Here is a 17,268-nt window from a genome sequence, read left to right as displayed (position 1 = left end):
CCAAAATTCAATTGTCCATTTTCAATTTTCCCATTGCATTCTCTTAAGCTAGAAGCTCGACTAGACCATAATAGTCCATCTTTTTAAAAGCTCAATTGGACCCTTGGGAGAAGGAGACGGTTGTGTCTTTGGCTAAGCCAACCTCTTCCATTATAACTAGAGCCTACCCGTGTTCTTCAAGAACATAGCTAACCTCCATTACCCATATGCTCTTCAAGTGTTAGGTCATGTAAGTGTTAGGTCATTTGATTGGCTTATTTCCAGATAATATGAAAAATGCTTACTTAGCTAATTGTATCATATTTTACTATTTTATTTAGCCGTGTGGCCTTTGTGTGTACCCATGTGTATATTTTAGTGTGTGAATAAACACCACTCATGTCAAAATAGAGTAATATTATGTACACATAAAAATGCATAATTTTGTGCCACAACTTATCACGTGGTAAGTTGTGATTGATGAATGTGTGATGATGGGCCATATGAGGATATAATTTCACCGCTCACAGCTCACAACGTGATGAGTTATTGCACAAAATTATTCATTTTTATGTGCGCCTAGCGTTACTAGTAAAAAAAAACTCCGAGGATGCCTTCTTGTTAAAGTCAGGACGTGGAGTGAGATGGGCATTCTTGAGGTGGAGAAGAGTTCTACGTTTACCGAGACCTACACGCGTGTTTGTCTGTACTCTCTATATATAAAACGAGACTTGTCTACGGTTAAGACTTCTCACAGTTCCCTCCAAAATCCACAACAATGGGACAGTTACAGTTTCAGCAACTCCCACTCCGAACTCTCGGCCTCGGACCCTATAATTCTTATTCATGTAAACTCATGCCCTTGGCTTCTTTTCCTCGTCCAACCAAATCTCCAACCTTTGCTTCTCATCCTCTCTCTTACACTCATCAAACTCTCACCAAACCCAATCAAATCCTTCATTTTCACCCTCTCTCCTCTGCCGCTCCATCTCGCAGCTTACTATGCAAGATGAATGGATCAGGTAAATCGCCTCCCCTCTTATTGAAATAATTTCATTAACTGCTTTTGCTTCTCTTAGGACTTTTTACAAACACTTGGTGTGGTGGGTATTTTAAGTACTTAAAAAAGTATGAAAAGTTAGTAAGTGCTTATTGTGATACATAATTGAAGTATACTTTTTTCTTCCAAAGCATATTTGGGGTATTTTTCTTCCTTTTGATGAAAACTTGAAAGCAAAAAAGCGATTTGTAAGTTCTAACCGAAGGTCCAAAGTTTATGATGTGATTTTTATGAATTTGTTAATGGGGGGAATTTAGAGCTTCACCTTAATGCTCGTGGGGATTGTGGTTTTTGTCATTGCCTTCCTGCTGGATTTAAGTTCATGCAGTTTCATATGTAGGGAATAGAACTGTTTAAGCAACCTTGTAATTATGTTTGTTAGATATGATATCACAGCTGGAACTCGGGAAGCCAGAGGAGAGACGAAAGCCTGAGAAACAAGTAAACGGGATATTCTGGATCATACTTCTTAATATTGGAATATATGTGGCAGATCACTTGTTTCAGGTACTGATTTCTTCTGGCTTCTAGCCATGGATTTATTTGTATTTTTAGCAGATTTATTAAATTTTGGTACGTTTGGAGGCTGTTTCTTCAACTCTTGTAGGATGTTATGATACCAAATGGATATACTTATGTCCTCAGGGGAAATTTTTTTTATATCTGTTTTAGTTCTATGATTCATTGCTAGTTTTCTTGTATAATATAATTCAGACAGTCAATCTGACACAATTTTTTTTTTTGCTAGGTTCGTGGCATTAGAAGTCTATATTTGTACCACAATTGGCCTGCTTGGTATCAGTTCGTGACTGCAACGTTTTGTCATGCCAATTGGTGAGAACTATATGTTTTTGAAGGTTGCATGAAAGACAGATTTTGCCTATTGTCCTGTCCTCTTACTTTAGCCCTTTTACTCTATTGCCATGTGTCATTTTCAGGAATCATCTTTCGAGCAACCTTTTCTTCTTGTATATTTTTGGTGAGGGTCTTAATTTCTCTTTTTTCTAGTTAGTGATTGTTGACAAGGGTGCTCTAGAATGATAAATCAAAATTTGACAGTCACGTATTTCCTCAAATAGGAAAGCTCGTTGAAGAAGAGGAAGGGAATTTTGCATTGTGGCTTTCTTATATTCTTACGGGTGTTGGAGCAAACCTTGTCTCTTGGCTAATTCTACCAAGGAATACAGTATCTGTTGGGGCATCTGGTGCTGTTTTTGGGTTATTTACAATAAGTGTCCTTGTAAAGGTATTCCAAATTGTATGATTTGTAAACCACATCATGAAATTAAATTAATTCACATATAGTCTTCAACCATCCTATGCTTGCTGTAGATGTCCTGGGACTGGAGGAAGATCCTTGAGGTGCTTATATTGGGCCAATTTGTTATAGAAAAGGTGAGCACTTGTTGTTCTCTTATATAAATTGAAAGGGTAAAATTCATCAGAAAAAGGTGCTCATACTCACTGATTTTGTTCTTATGGAAAGTTGGAGTGGGGGAAAAGCTGTGTTTTACTTTGTGTGTGTTGGTCTGACATGTATACATTTCATTAAGTTTTTGCGGTGGACAAATCCATGTCAATAGTTGTAAATTTGTATTGTATTTTATCAACTAGCTTTGTAACAATATGTCATCTCTCATGTGATGACGCTGTTTTTCATTTTTTTAGTTTTCTTGGGTACCTAAACCATAATTCTCCTTAATATGCTTTTCTTGGACACAATAGGTTATGGAAGCAGCCCAAGCTTCAACGGCTTTATCAGGCACCTTTCGTGGAGGCAATTCATTGCAAAGCGTCAACCACATTGCACATCTGTCTGGTGCTCTTGTTGGTGTAGTCCTTGTATGGCTTCTCAGCAGGGTTCCTTCTCAACCTCCTAATGGAGAAGTATCAAATTCGCATAGGAAAAAGGATAGAACTCTATAATTAATTTAAACAATTCTTTTTTGTATGGTGCATTATATTTATATTCAAAGAGTTAAATTCACGATTATATTTGCACTATTCTGTTATTCTTGGTCTTGCATAAATATTTATGGCCTGATTTTTAATTATTTAACTAAAGAAAATGGAAAATTTCGTATTTTCAAGAAACCTTGAGGAGTCCCATAAATGTGCATAGCGCGCAACTTGGATGTAGAGGTTATTGTCACTAAAGAATGTCTCAGAGAATTCTGAAGTAGCAGTTCCGTGCATAGCATTCTCAGAGAACAATTCCCAAGTAATGTCTGCCTGCATATGGGGGAAAAGTTTCATTGGTAGCAGTACCATTCAAATGCGTATTAGGATGGCTTCTGAAATCACCATTCACCAGCAGGCAGCAGCTTTTATGGTATCCACAATAAGACATCTAAATATTCTTACACTCTTTGAATAATCTTGTAGGACTCTACCTTCTTTTCTTTCTTTTTTTTCTTTTTTTTTTTTTATTTTTTTTTATTTTTTACAAGATAGAATTTTACTCTAACCTAATCGAAGTGTATATATGTGTGAGTCTCCCTTCTGGAGACTTGAACACCGGTCCTTGCCCCCCACACCTCACAAATACTAATACTTGTGGAGTGACCATCACACTTGTGCGGTGGTGACTCTACCAAAATTTTGATATGGAAACTTTTGAGAACATACTAAAGAGCTCATTTATTGAATTTCCGTTTTTCCACCCTTATTAAAGAGTTTAAAGGACGTTTCCTCTCTCTCTCCACATAAATTGTTATTTATTAATCATTTAATGCTAGCCATTACTTATATGATAAGAACATTCTTATTAGTCTCTACAAGGTTTTAGCCAAACTAACCTAAAAAACTTATATGTTGCTATTTTAACAAATAGACACTTACATCAGCCTTAATATTTTTTTCTCTATCCATATAAATATTATTTTTCTCTCTCCTATCTCTACTCAATTTTTGGCCAAAAAACACAACACCGGGTTGCACTAACCAGCCCAAACCACTGCCCACACTAGCCACCACAAACCACCCCAAAGAGCCACCTACCACCCAAACTGCCACCCACACAAACCATTACAAACCAAAATCTCCTCAACCACCTGGAATGAGAATTTTCTTCACATTTATCATTTTTCCTGAGATATAAGATAGGAAAAAAAAAAAAAACAACAACTGAAATTTAAATCCACAATCATTGACACAAAGTGGTGGCTGTGATGATCTTTAAATATCCAATTGCCCTCCTATTTCTGGTAATCTCCACATACCCATTTTGTAAAATCCATCATCATTAATTTGCGCTGGTCCACCACATCTAACCCTAAAAGCAAACTAACAAGAACTTCTAAACTAGTATGGATATAAAAGCTCTATGGTCAATGTTCTACTAGTCATTCCTTATTGGCTTTGATGAATGGCAAACTGGTTGAAACTTGAAAGAATAATGCTCCACGGCCAAGTGCTGGATACTCATATTTCAAGAGAGAGGGAGCAAGTATTTTATTCTTTAATTGAAGAGAGAGAGAGAGAGCAGAACATTTTACAAGAATGAGCATAAAAGTTTCATGAACATTTGATGGGTTGTAAAAAAAAAATACATGTTAATTTATATTGACTTTGCATATTCGGCAGTGCTCAAACAAAATGAAATGAAGCAGCTTTCTTAGCTATTGACAACATTTATAAGTTGAATTTCTCTGGGAAGGCTTCGTGGATGCAAATACATCAACAGGCATAATTGATTTCTGTATTTCCTTCAGTTCAAGAATCCAACCGTACATGAAAGTGCAAGCGGAGCATACGTTCCAAGCTGCCCTTGTGACTGTTTCCGGCATATGATTGGTGATCTATCCCCAAATTTACAAGTATGAGTAAGATACACAGTTTTAGTAGCAAGGCATGAACTCTCTAATGAAAAATCACCATCTCTTAACACCATTCGACTTTTTTTAGTTGCTGCAGCTGATCCTTTTTGATCGCTGGTAAATATTGCTGGTATCTGTAACAAATTGGAATAAGAGGCGCCCGTAGGCTGCCTCTGGTAAATTTTCTCTAAGCTCTCCTCTTGTATCTCTTCTTCTGTTGGTATTAGACGTGTCATTCCCTTACCTTTCATAGTACCCAGTATCCGATTTGCCTCTTTTGTTAACCCAGTGGCACGCCAAGCTTCTGCAACAAGCAAGATAGTGGATTTCTCTGGCTGAATGCCAAATTCTTTCATAATCTGGAGCATTTCTTCTGCTTTCCATGGCTGCTTTGCTTCTCCATATCCCCAAATCAGGGTCTCAAATGTCTTCAGATTGGGAGAAACCTTGTATTCACACATCTCATTGAAAACCTTGATTGCGTGATCCATTTTGCCAGAACTGCACCAACCACTGATGATAGTTGTGAAAATCACAACATTTGGACGGACTCCAGATTTAATCATTGCTGTCAATAGTTCTTTGGCTTTCTCTGGTTCTTGTGCACGCACATATCCTTTAGCAAGAATGCTGTAGGCATGTGCATCAGGTTCTATTCCAGCCTTCATCATGTCATCAAAGATTTCCCTGCACTTCTCCATAAACCCTGCTGTGCTCCATGCATTCATGATGGTACTATATGTTATCACATCTGGTTTGACCCCAAATTCAGCCATCAATGTCATAACCTGCATATTAATGCTTCCCATGCATTATACTATTACTGGCAGGTGAGATTTTCTCTCTTTTATTTTTTTTGGGGGATGGGGGTGAATCTTAGTATGTAACGTACCAAATATTAACTTCTTTCCCTACCAAATACAGAATCAATTAAAAGGATACTAGATAGAGAAGAAAAGAAATGCTCTTAATCATGCAAACTAATGTACTAAGAACATGTCAACAGAGCAACAACTTGCAAATTGCAATGAACTCAGGAAAGCAGTACTGGACAGTTTAACAAGTTCATAAAATTTTCTGTTTGGCTTGGAGGGATGTTAAGTTCTAAAACAAATAGAAGAACTGTTTTGAAAAAAATAATTATACAGATTAACACTGGGATTAAGTGAAAATGCCCAAATAATACCACCTCTGAGTTCTCAAGGTTACCATATAAGTTGTACTGAATGAGTTATGATGCTGGTGATTTTATAAACAGCCTTTCCATATACCACCCATTTGATCACATGTAAGTATTTAAAAACCATAGGCATATCATAATATAATATTATATTATATAATGAAGGGAGGGGGGTGGGGGGAAGAAAATCAACCAATTGGGAAAAAAAAATAAATATATATATATATATATTAAATATTGTGAATTTCTTCATAAAGCAAAAGAAGAAGATGAAAAGATGAAACCAACTGATTAAAGAAACCACTGGGGCCATTGTATTCTGTTTCTAATGATTTTAGTTAGATGGCTAACCAAAACCAAAGAAAAAAACATATATGGGGACTTTTCTTTCTTTGTTTTTTTATTAAGAGAGAGAGAGAGAGAGAGCACGAGCTTCTAGCCAAGTGGACCCATTGACTTTATTTTCCAGTGAATTTAGTTAGATGGGCAGCCACAACCCCCCCTCCCCCCAGAAAAAACACAACATAATCAATTTGAATGCTTGCTAATGAAAAAAAGATAAGCGTGGGGGCATATTACCTGATGCACTAGTACTTTTCTAAAAAAAACATAGGATTTTTGTCCAAAAAAAAGTTTTGAACTTTCATATATAGTATAGATTTATGTCACTACATCAATCAGAATTTGATTTGTATATATAGTGGGTTTGATGCTAGAGTTGTAAAGCTTATTATCGATTTTTACTTTTAAGGTTGCTGAGATCTTTACTAATCCCTTTAGGATCACTTATAACACATTATATGTGGATTTTGATAATTGTAACAGGAGGACTTAATAGTGAATATATTGAACTGCTAATACGGTTTTGGCTAAACAATCAAAACAATATGCCATGCAATAATGAGAAGAATTTGTGGGAAGAAAAAGATAAGAACTAGAAGGCCAGACTATCATAGTTCAAACTCACCTCATCCGCCCCATCTCTGTCCATAATTTCCACAAATCCTTTGATCAATGAGTTAAAAATGACAAGGTTAGGGTGCACCCCAAGATCCTTCATCCTATGCACAAACCTCAAGGCCTCCTTTAATTTACCTTCCTTACAATACCCACTTATGATGATGCCACAAGTTCGCTCATTGGGCTGCACTTTGTTGTTCTGCATCTCTAAAATCATCCTTTCAGCCCGATCTGTCTCTCCATTTTGAGCATAAGCTGTTGATATTGTGTTGTATGTAACTGCATCAGGTTGCATCCCAGAATCTACCATCTTACATACCACATTCCAAGCCTCTGTGATGTTGTTCTTCTTACACCATGCTCTGACAAGCATATTATAAGTCCTGAGATTGGGCTTTACATTTCCCTCTTGGGACATCAAGTCTAGCAGCTTCAGAGATTCTGTAGGCTTACCGGCAATCCCATAACCTTTAATTAATGTGTTATAAGTGCAAGTAGTGGGTTTTAGTCCATTCTCCTTCATTTTCCAAAAGGTTTCCATGGCTTCCTCTATGTTCCCAGATTCAGAGAAAGCATTTATAACAGCATTAAAAAATATTGAGTCAGGCTTCATTTCATTTTCTTCCACCTGTGAGATAATCAAATGTATGGACTCGAAGCGCTTCTGGATGGTCAAGGCAGCCAAAAGGGTTGTGTACGTTACAAGGGATGGCCTGTGCCCTCCTTCAATCAAACTGTCAAATATGGACTCGACTTCCTGGGGTTTCCCTCTTTCTATCAAAATGTTCATTAACTTTGTTCTTGAGCGCACTGTTCTGCAACTATTTTTGGTCTTGCAGATGATGCAGTAGGGTTGATTTTTTGAATTTGTAGACTTTGATGTCGGATATAATTGATTCTTGTCATTAAGGGAATGCTCCTGATAAGTTAAAGGCTCAAGAAGCATTAATTTTTGGACAACACAAACTTCAAACTTCCATCAAAGCAGCATTCATATAAACTACATATGATTAATACACACAAGTTGGGTCCACAAGGCAAAAATCATTAAGACTTTACATTTAATAGATCTTTAATTATTCCAAACCAAAGAATCATCATAATTTTACCTTTTTTTTTTTTAGGGGGGGAGGAGGGGATGAAGGGTTTGATGATGACAAGATAATGTTTTTAACACACAAGTTCTCCATTCACTTTTCTATATAGTACTATTTTTCACATACAGTTTACGATAGGCTTGAACTGCTATTCTTGGATTGTTACTTATAGCAGGAAAAGCTACATATAATATTAATTCATTCTTCTTGCGATTCTTTAGAAAACTTTTGTGTATATACACTGTGTACATAAAGCTCTTCCTCTTCTCAATACTTATTACTTATCCAAAATAAAAAGACTGGTGGAGTAAAAAGGAATATCCAGAGATCGAAACCATGGTAGCTAGATCTTAATCTCAAGTCCCTTAACAATGATACGTTCTCAGACTCAAATTGAGGCCAGTCAAAGTAAACAGCAGAAGAAGTAAAATGACACAGCCCAAATGTTCAGAAAAAAGTTATTGTTGAACTTACCTTGATTGGTAATGCTTGAACCCATCCTTTCTTGATAGTGGTAGTCCTCACTTGATGTTTTCTGGTGGTTTTGGAAATAGCCTTCTCATTGCCAGATTCTCCCATATGGTCCTCTTGTCTTTTCCAATTTTAAAGTCTTCAGCTGGAGATAACTTTACAAGAGCACCCACCAACGCCAAGACTCAAATTTCTATTTCGTTTTCACATTCCTTCGTAGGAAGTTCCTAAAGAAAAAATACCTGTAAGTCCCAAGTATTAAATTTATTATGTCTTATAACTGAACCCCAATGAGCCAACCATGTCATCGTGATTGATGCAGGATATAGCCACTAGAGCTTTACCATAAATTTCTTTTTCTTAAGAGAGATATAGAGGAAGGATGCTATTAGCATATGGATTGAAACATTGGAAAGCTGATGGTTATAAATGATTCCAGAGTCTAAACTATATGTCTCGTGATATGACAAAAACAACGATCAACATGCATTAGACAGATATCTGTAGCTCAACAGTGTATTGGCTCCTGCCAAATTTAATATGCATCTTGTCTTAACAAGGGTCTTCCATCAATTTTATTCCTGCTTAATTAAAGAGAAGGAAAACAAAAGCATGAAATTTCAAACTTCTACAGAAGTAATGAGATTGCTTCCCCAGCCGATACCAAAAGGGCAAAACAAACTCACATGATTGCATAAGGGGAAGAAAAAAAATAACTATAAGTGCCCATTCTTGTTCTCAATTTGCAATCCTTAAAATCAATAGTAAAATTTTCATGAAAAATAGTTCTAACAAAAAGGGCTGTCTTTTGTCTCATTTAACTAGTCACATTTTCTAGAATATTGAGAACATCAACAACATAGAGAAAAATTATTGAGATTGACAACCATGAATGTTATTCTGAACATATATTCTACTTTCTATCCATTCACTTCTGTTAAAAAAAAGTTTGGAAATAAAACTTAGGCAAGTATTTCATGACAAGTTTCCAAAAGTTAAACGAAAAGAATAGTCTTGAAAATCAAGAACTGGAAATAAACCTCAACATGGGGTTTTCAGAAAACTATTCTCACACAAATAAAGGGTCCTGTCATGAATTTAATTATAGGGACTTACTATTTTGTGAGAGCAGGGAGCAAGTAGTTAATAATTACTCGGGCTTTTCACCAAATATGTTCTCCATATCTATAGCAAAATTCAACCAAAGGGTCCAAGCATTGTGACAAACTAATCAAAAATCCAAACCTGGGTGTCAGAATTTGCATCATTTCATCACTGAAACCAATTGCTATAACAAATGAAATTCCACAACTTTATAGATTGTATCAACCATATCCACTATGCATATCAACCAATAAGCCTAACAAAGACTCTACAACATCAAAATCCATCAAAAAAGGAAACTTGAGTTCCAAAACAAGCAAATATCAACATATTTAGCCGAAGAAAAAAAAAGTAAAAACCCAAAGAAATAAATATATTAGTGGTACTGAGCAATTTAATTAGTGCAAGACAGAAACTTTCTTTGTGCAACAGGAGTTAGAACCTAAAGCATCAAAGAGTAATGAAGTTGTTGATGATTAAAAAGATGCTATGTGAGTGTGGGGTTACTTGCATAGTTGTTGTACCTGTCTGGGCTCAGCTCAGGAACTGTAGACTTGGAAGCAGAGAGGAAAAAAAAAAAAATGGATTTTGCAATTGTTTGTGGAGTTTATGCTAGTTTATCATGAATGGAGTCCTGTCCCATAATATCCAATGGAGAATATTATCCACAAATATTATCATAATGGAGAAGAGTGGCTGACAGAAGAAAAAAACAGATAAAGGGTGGGGCTGAAAGCATGGCTCTGAAATGTCTCACTGGTTGCTATTTATCCTTTTCTCCGATTTTTATTTTTATTTTATCGGGGCAGCATAAAATCTCATTGCATCAAATGAGGTATCAATCAACTCACAATAGGTTTTAAAAAAAATAAAAATAAATACTAAGACTCATCACGAGCCAAAATAAAGGGTTTTGTAATCCAGAATTGACAAATCTTGATGTTTTAAACGGAGATATATAAAATGTGATTTTTCCCTTTATTGTAACTATTAAATTATAAAATTAAAAACAAAGTGTTGTAAGATTTTGTTAAAAAAAAAATTGCCTTTAGGCAGATTATATATCTAAAAAATAAATGTTGTGGCAATTAAACTAACCATAAATTAGTTTTTGGAAAAATGAGCATAAATAATATAAGTGCGGTTTGTGCTTTGGAGATAAATAGGATATTTTTGAAAAGTTTGGATAGTGCTTAGTATTAATACTTTTTTAATTAATACTTTCTTAAAGCATAAGGTCGAATTTGAAACTACTAATAGAATTATGTAATTTGCTTGTTTTTTATTAATATCTTAATATGATATAGATTTTTAATATTTCTAATTATTGAAAAGTAATATAACCCGAGTGTGAGCCCTAATGATTAAGCACTTCACCTACCTCATTATAGCGCTTGGGTTCTGAGGAGTGCGAGACTCATTAATTAGCAATATACTAATTCAAATATATATTAATTAGATTCATTATACACGCATGCAATGAAACTCTTTTTTATTTTTTATTTTGGGTTTAGTGGGATAATGTTTATAAGTAAGATAGAAATAATGTCCTAAGTTTTAAAATATTTGAGCTGATAAAAGTTTGAAAGTCTAAAACTTAGCAACTTAAAAAAAATAGTAAATTACTTAAAAAAAAAATACAAACAATACAAATACCTATAGTTTTGGGTCAACCTTCCTACAATAGAGATTACTCTTTTCATTTGAACACTTTCTAGAAATGACACTATTTTTTTTTTTTTTTTTTGATAAACTAGAAATCACACTATTTCATGCACTTGGGAAAAGTACTAAAATCAAAGATTAGATCAAAGGTGCATCTGAATATTCAGGCCTTCGCCAAAACGAAAGCCCAAAAGGCCATGACCGTCCAAAACCCATAATTCTCGTTTCTTTCTTTATATCACTTTCTCTGTCTATCTTCCATTTTTTTTTCTTTTCTGGAATTTCTTTCTCTCTTGTGTATATACATACTTTTGGGAAAATGTTGAAGTTGTGGAAATGGTACCAGAATTGCTTGGCTGTCCACCCAGTTAAAACTCAGGTCATCAGCTCAGCTATCATATGGGGTGTTGGAGATATTGCTGCCCAAACCATCACCTATTCCACTGCCAAGAACAAGCGTCAAATTCAGGTTAATAACCATAAAGAAAACCCTATTGTTGATTAAAAAAAAATGACTTTGCTATTTTTTTTCAATGTTTTGGCATATGGGTTTCTCTCATTTTGCTTCTATTTCATCCTTTTGCCATTCTTTCTTTGTTTACATGTAAGCATGTGTATATATTCACTGTTTGGTCAATTGGGTATCTGTCATTTTCTTGCTATCTGCTTAATTTCATTTTTTTGGGATTCATTATTCTTATTTGCTATCTGTAATTAGCTTCTTGTTGTTGTTCATTTTATTCCCTTAAGATGTAGTGGATTATGAGGTTCTAATGGAGAAATGAAGAAAGTACATATTGTTAAGAGATTCCGATGAATTACTGATGGGATATTATGCCTAAATTGTAGGTTGCAAAAGGCAAAAAGTGGAGCTTTTGGCATGTACTCTACAGGCCTACTAAGTTCTGGCTTTAAGAGGTCAAGTACGCAGAGGAACTTTCCTCACTAGGATTCTACAATGAATACACTTTTGTATTCAAATAATTTCAATTTTGTCAAATGGCGGTTTAGGTTTATCTTTAGATATTTGTTAGTGTTGGATTTGACTTTAGATTCCTGACAATTTCCCTGTGCTTTACAAGATCAAGGTAAACTTTTCTTTTTTTGGATTGAGATTTGAGAGTAAAATTATTGATGCTGAAGCCAACGTAGTATAATGGTGATGGCGCAGCGTTGAAAGAGGAGAGTGTAAATAGGGGTGGGATTATGTTATGAACTGGAAAATTAAAAAGATAACTTAGTCGATTCGAGGTGACTAGCCTCCTGAACTTGAGAGGGATAATAGAGTTTTTGGTTTAATTTCTGCTCCCTTCATTCATAATTCCTACGTACATAAATACTAGTGAAGAGATAATCCTCATCACCACAAATTCCTAAAACATAGGACCCAACTCCTATTTGAATTGAAATACAAATATTAATCCTAATCCTAATTCTAATCCTAATTTATTGCAGAAATTCTCATCCTAATCTACTGCAGAAGCTTATTTGAATTCAACTTGAAAACCATCATCCTAATCTTCTTATATTGTTATCCACGTGCAATGCAATCTCCTTTTGGTGTTGTCTGAACCATAGCAGATTACTCTATACAAATATGATTAACAGCGAAGATATCCAACTCTGTGATTAAATTATCTGACTCTCTATGTCGGTACTCCACTTAGGTGCTCCTGTCCAACGTGCAGCGCTTGTGTATGTTCTGAATATTGTGAGAGAAATCCATGCCATAAGGTGATGAAGATTTGTGAGTGCTTGATGCCAGAAAGATATGAAAACTTGTCTACGGTTGATTAACCAGTGGCATAGTGTTAGTTGAAATTACTATTTTATTGTTGGGATTGTAAAACAATAGGCCTAGGATTTGTAGAATAATTAGGGGTTCAATAGGCTTTAAGTGCCTTCCACCCAAAGCGGCATGTCAAAGGTTTTAGTCTAAAAATCAACCTCTTCAAAAAAATTGGGGATGAGGCTACCTACCAATCACTTCTCCCAGACTCTGCAAAAGTGGGAGTTTTGTGCACTAGTTACGACCTTTTTATAGCCTCAAAGTTTAATGGGAAAACGGCTGAACATTAAAACATCTGATTGTTATCATTTAGTTTAAATCAGATGATGTGGGAAATGTTCCTACAAGTTACACAAAGTACTTTGGATTGTGGCTCGCAATTTCAATACTCTTGAGATCACTATGATAGTGTCTGTCTAGCTACTTACTTTTTAAATTTATTTTATAAAGTAGATAGTGGGGGAAGGGGAGGTGGGGTTCGAACCACAGACATGGGGCAACACAAAGGATGCCATTACTATTGGGCTATCACTTGTACCCCATCTAGCTACTTACTTGATTGTTCAGAGTTTGTAGTCTTCATTGTTTTACTTCTATGCTGGTGCTTGAGGGTTTGGCTTTCTCATTGAACACAAACTTCTGGATTTTTTTTTCTTTTGTTTAAAGACCATCTAAAATTTTCTGAACCATATTTTCTTCTATCTATGATTATCTTCATCGTGAAATTGACCAGTGTAGATCATGTCTATATCTGTTCATGGATGGTATTTTTGATATTTCCTTCTTCTGGGCAAGGTTTGATTAAGGCTTCTTTATGGTTATAATGGTCAGTGTTTCTGCAATTTTCATGTTTACAAGGGTTATAATGTTTATATCAGCAACATTATGTTTGGAGAGGATTTTTCTAATTACTGCAGCCTTGAAAAATAATAAGAAGAGATGAAAATTAGAATGGGTGACATCATCCTCATGATATATGTTTAAGTGCCAAACATGTTCCAGCTTCTTTTGAACTGTGTTTACTCAAATTAGGAATTTGATTCTACCCATTGAATAGAAAGTGAAAATAAAGGAGAACAATAAATAAATCAGTCACTTGTTTTTTGGCCAATATGTTTATTTATAAAAGAAAATATTCACTGGTAGTACCAAAAATCCTGATAGCCCCTTTTGCAAGGGAACAGTTTCTAATTATCACTGTAATCATGGACCTATCAGTCACAATATGGCAATTGACACCTATTTCATTTTATGACAATGCAAGACAAAAAGACTGAAGTATCCTTTGTTTTCTCTGTGGAACGAGTCAGCAGTGATGACTGGTCAAATGCCAGTGATTGTGCAGATTATTGTGGAGCCACTGGCTGCCCTTTCTGCACAAATTCTCAAATTTATGTATTTTTATGCTTTCTAGTTTCTTCTTTATTTGTTTTAAATAGATTATTCATATGATACAAACACAGGCATTTTGCAATTGTTAAAAAATTTATGTGACTCTTCTTTTTGGCCTAATTACATGTTACGAAAGCTTTAAGCACTACTTTTATGTTTTATTCGAATGACCAACCTATCTTGCATGCACCAGGGTAAAGATAAGGAGCTGAAAATCAATTGGAAACGAGTGGCTGCAACCAGTTTGTTTGGGTTTGGATTTGTTGGGCCAGTAGGCCACTTCTGGTAAGTTTAATTATTTATTTTATTTTATTTTTTATAGAAAATAACCTTCTATGACAGATTGGGTCTATTGATTGATATAAAATGGGGTATTTATATAAGTATTTGTGTTGAAATTCTTTTGACAAAAATCTGTCTCTTAAGGGAAGCTAAAAGAAACTTGCCAAAAATCATTCTGAAAGCATATAACATAATTTAATTTACTTTTGTAATCTGTTGCTCTTCTTGCTATAAGAATAAGGCTATGAAGTGTGCACCCCCATACAAGTATCGAAGTCTCTTTCAGTCACATAATTTTTTGAATATTTACTTGATACATGTGCCTGACCTGTTTCTAGAGTAAAATTTAAGGTATTCATTAAAAATCCCTGTTCAATGCATTTTCTTTCAATCAAACACATGGGTGGGTTCTCCGTTTTGCTGAAGTTGTTAATTCCTGCCTCTTTCACTTTGTCTTTTGTATGTAAACAATCCTGAAAAAAAAATTGAAGTTGGAAGTTTGTTGGTGAGTTTAACATGTGGTTGCACACATCAGAGTATTGCTTCAAATTTTCAATTAGAGGAGGCAGGCTTATCATAGGCATCTTAGGCCACATGCTAGTCCTGATTTAAAATATTGTGGTATTCAATGGAATTTGGAGGTCCTGTAGATTAAACTGTTTTAACGTTTTAAAGCCTCCTGCCCGGATAAAAAGAAATGTAAAAGAAAACAAAGGGACCATCAAACAGAGGTATAGGGAGAGAGGGAGGTGTTTTTTTTTTTTTTTTTTTTTTTTGAGTTTTTCACACACACAAGAAAATAGTGTATATCTTTCCATTAGTATACCAAACTATTTCGTATTATTCATTTCATTTGTAGGTATGAAGGTTTGGACCGATTTATAAAGTTTCGACTTCTAATGCAACCCAAATCCTTTCGGTTCGTTGCTACTAAAGTTGCTCTTGATGGGGTCATTTTCGGCCCATTGGATCTACTCGTTTTTTTCACTTACATGGGATTTACAAATGGAAAGAGTGTCCCTCAAATCAAGGAAGATGTGAAGAGGGATTTTCTCCCAGCCTTGATTTTGGAAGGAGGCATATGGCCAATTCTTCAAGTTGCAAATTTCCGATACATACCTGTGAGGTATCAGCTTCTTTATGTCAACTTCTTCTGCTTGGTGGATAGCTGTTTTTTGTCATGGGTTGAGCAACAACAGGATGCTCCTTGGAAGCAATGGTTGAAATCTTTGCTACCTTTGAAGGACCAAAAAGGCCAGGGTGGGTGATGGCTCTTCAACAGCTATTTCATCTTTCATCCCTGACCTTGCTCATCATAGTGAAGATACATGTCAGAAAAGGTAAAGAGTTCACTGTGAACCCACCAAAAAGACCAATTTAGCTTTTTAAAGTTGGGATGTGGGAAGTAATGAAATTGTTCTCACACTGACCTGGTTTTCACTTGTAATACCCAAAAAAAAAAAAAATTTGACATTACGTGTTATTCTATCATCTTTAATCAATAAAGATTTTAATTTTCTTTGATATTGGTTTTTGGATTTGGCTTGGTGTTGTATCACATTGGCTATGATCTCTTACATTATGTTAAGGGTTTGGTTTACCGTTTACTTCTAATACTTTTTTAACTAGAACCTCCAATTGTTTTAATGAAAAACTGTCATATCACTCACTAACTAAATAAAATGTGGAGATTAAAACCCACTATCACTTGTCATTGTATATTTAAAATAACAAGAGATATCTAGTTAAAAAAGTACTAGAGGTAAGTCAAACCTTCTGCTAAAATACTTCCTCATAAATGCATAGTGATGAAAAAGATTATAACACATGAGATTTGAGCTGTGATCCTTTGTTCAATTCATTTTGTAACAAGTGCTGAATCAAGAAACTTTTGATTGTTAATGTCGGTTAGAGGATCACTTGTCTCCAAAATATCTAATTGAACTTCTGTTAGTAAAAGGAAACTTTTACAAAAAGATTGGGAAAATGGTTCAAAATGGATCGAAATGGTGCATTTTGCCTTAAAAATGCAGTGAAGAGGAGGAAATAAAAGGTAAAGATCGATAATCAGCAGCTAAATGGAAATCCAATTAGCACTGGAGCTCCAGGATGTTCATATTACATACGAACTTCTTTAGAATGCATAAGCTATGATGGAAATCAGCCCTGCTCAGGTTTGTCGTTGCACCAACACTTGTTCAACGTTTCTAACCTTTTGGAGACATGACCACCTCATGCAGCTTTGTGAAAATGGGTAATCAATGGGGACTGGGGAGGAAACAAAGCTGAGGGTGGATAACATTGAATGGGCTATGAAAGAGTATGAAGAACAATCAGGATGATTTTTGGAACTGATGAAAGCAGCTGTTTGACGAGCCTGCATGGTTGGGTAAAGCCTGACCGAGCCAATTATGCAGCTGCTGGCTGCCACAAAGTCTGCTTACTGCAAAGTGAGCAAAGTTGGCGGCTAA

The 17,268-nt window shown here is 35.3% G+C and overlaps 3 protein-coding genes across 7 annotated transcripts; 2 read left to right on the top strand and 1 right to left on the bottom strand.

The window, feature by feature from the left end:
• Nucleotides 1-634: 634 nt before the first annotated feature.
• LOC115970764 (rhomboid-like protein 11, chloroplastic) lies at nucleotides 635-3,032 on the top strand. The gene is made up of 7 exons (XM_031090367.1): nucleotides 635-1,001; nucleotides 1,422-1,546; nucleotides 1,788-1,873; nucleotides 1,978-2,018; nucleotides 2,119-2,285; nucleotides 2,372-2,434; nucleotides 2,765-3,032. Exons 1-7 carry the CDS (start codon nucleotides 758-760, stop codon nucleotides 2,963-2,965), a joined length of 927 nt encoding a protein of 308 aa, XP_030946227.1. The 5' UTR covers nucleotides 635-757; the 3' UTR covers nucleotides 2,966-3,032.
• A 1,491-nt stretch (nucleotides 3,033-4,523) lies between these two features.
• Nucleotides 4,524-10,415, bottom strand: LOC115970788 (pentatricopeptide repeat-containing protein At5g25630). 5 transcript variants are annotated; one of them, XM_031090397.1, is made up of 5 exons: nucleotides 10,194-10,415; nucleotides 9,682-9,792; nucleotides 8,569-8,807; nucleotides 7,005-7,916; nucleotides 4,524-5,645 (listed from the first exon to the last, which is right to left on the bottom strand). In XM_031090397.1, exons 3-5 carry the CDS (start codon nucleotides 8,671-8,673, stop codon nucleotides 4,749-4,751), a joined length of 1,914 nt encoding a protein of 637 aa, XP_030946257.1. In that variant the 5' UTR covers nucleotides 8,674-8,807; nucleotides 9,682-9,792; nucleotides 10,194-10,415; the 3' UTR covers nucleotides 4,524-4,748. The 5 variants fall into 5 exon arrangements, with proteins under 5 accessions (XP_030946257.1, XP_030946256.1, XP_030946259.1 ...); XM_031090396.1 differs by having other exon boundaries at nucleotides 8,569-8,792; XM_031090399.1 differs by lacking the exon at nucleotides 9,682-9,792 and having other exon boundaries at nucleotides 8,569-8,792; nucleotides 10,177-10,415.
• A 1,026-nt stretch (nucleotides 10,416-11,441) lies between these two features.
• LOC115971457 (protein Mpv17) lies at nucleotides 11,442-16,263 on the top strand. The gene is made up of 3 exons (XM_031091386.1): nucleotides 11,442-11,803; nucleotides 14,709-14,800; nucleotides 15,657-16,263. The coding sequence occupies exons 1-3, from the start codon at nucleotides 11,654-11,656 to the stop codon at nucleotides 16,063-16,065; spliced, it is 651 nt and encodes a 216-aa protein (XP_030947246.1). The 5' UTR covers nucleotides 11,442-11,653; the 3' UTR covers nucleotides 16,066-16,263.
• Nucleotides 16,264-17,268: the final 1,005 nt, after the last annotated feature.

This window comes from Quercus lobata, chromosome 12 (genome assembly GCF_001633185.2).
Source record: "Quercus lobata isolate SW786 chromosome 12, ValleyOak3.0 Primary Assembly, whole genome shotgun sequence".
NCBI lineage: Eukaryota > Viridiplantae > Streptophyta > Magnoliopsida > Fagales > Fagaceae > Quercus > Quercus lobata.
The sequence above is the reverse complement of the archived record's forward strand: the minus strand, read 5'-3'. Positions and strand labels throughout refer to the sequence as shown.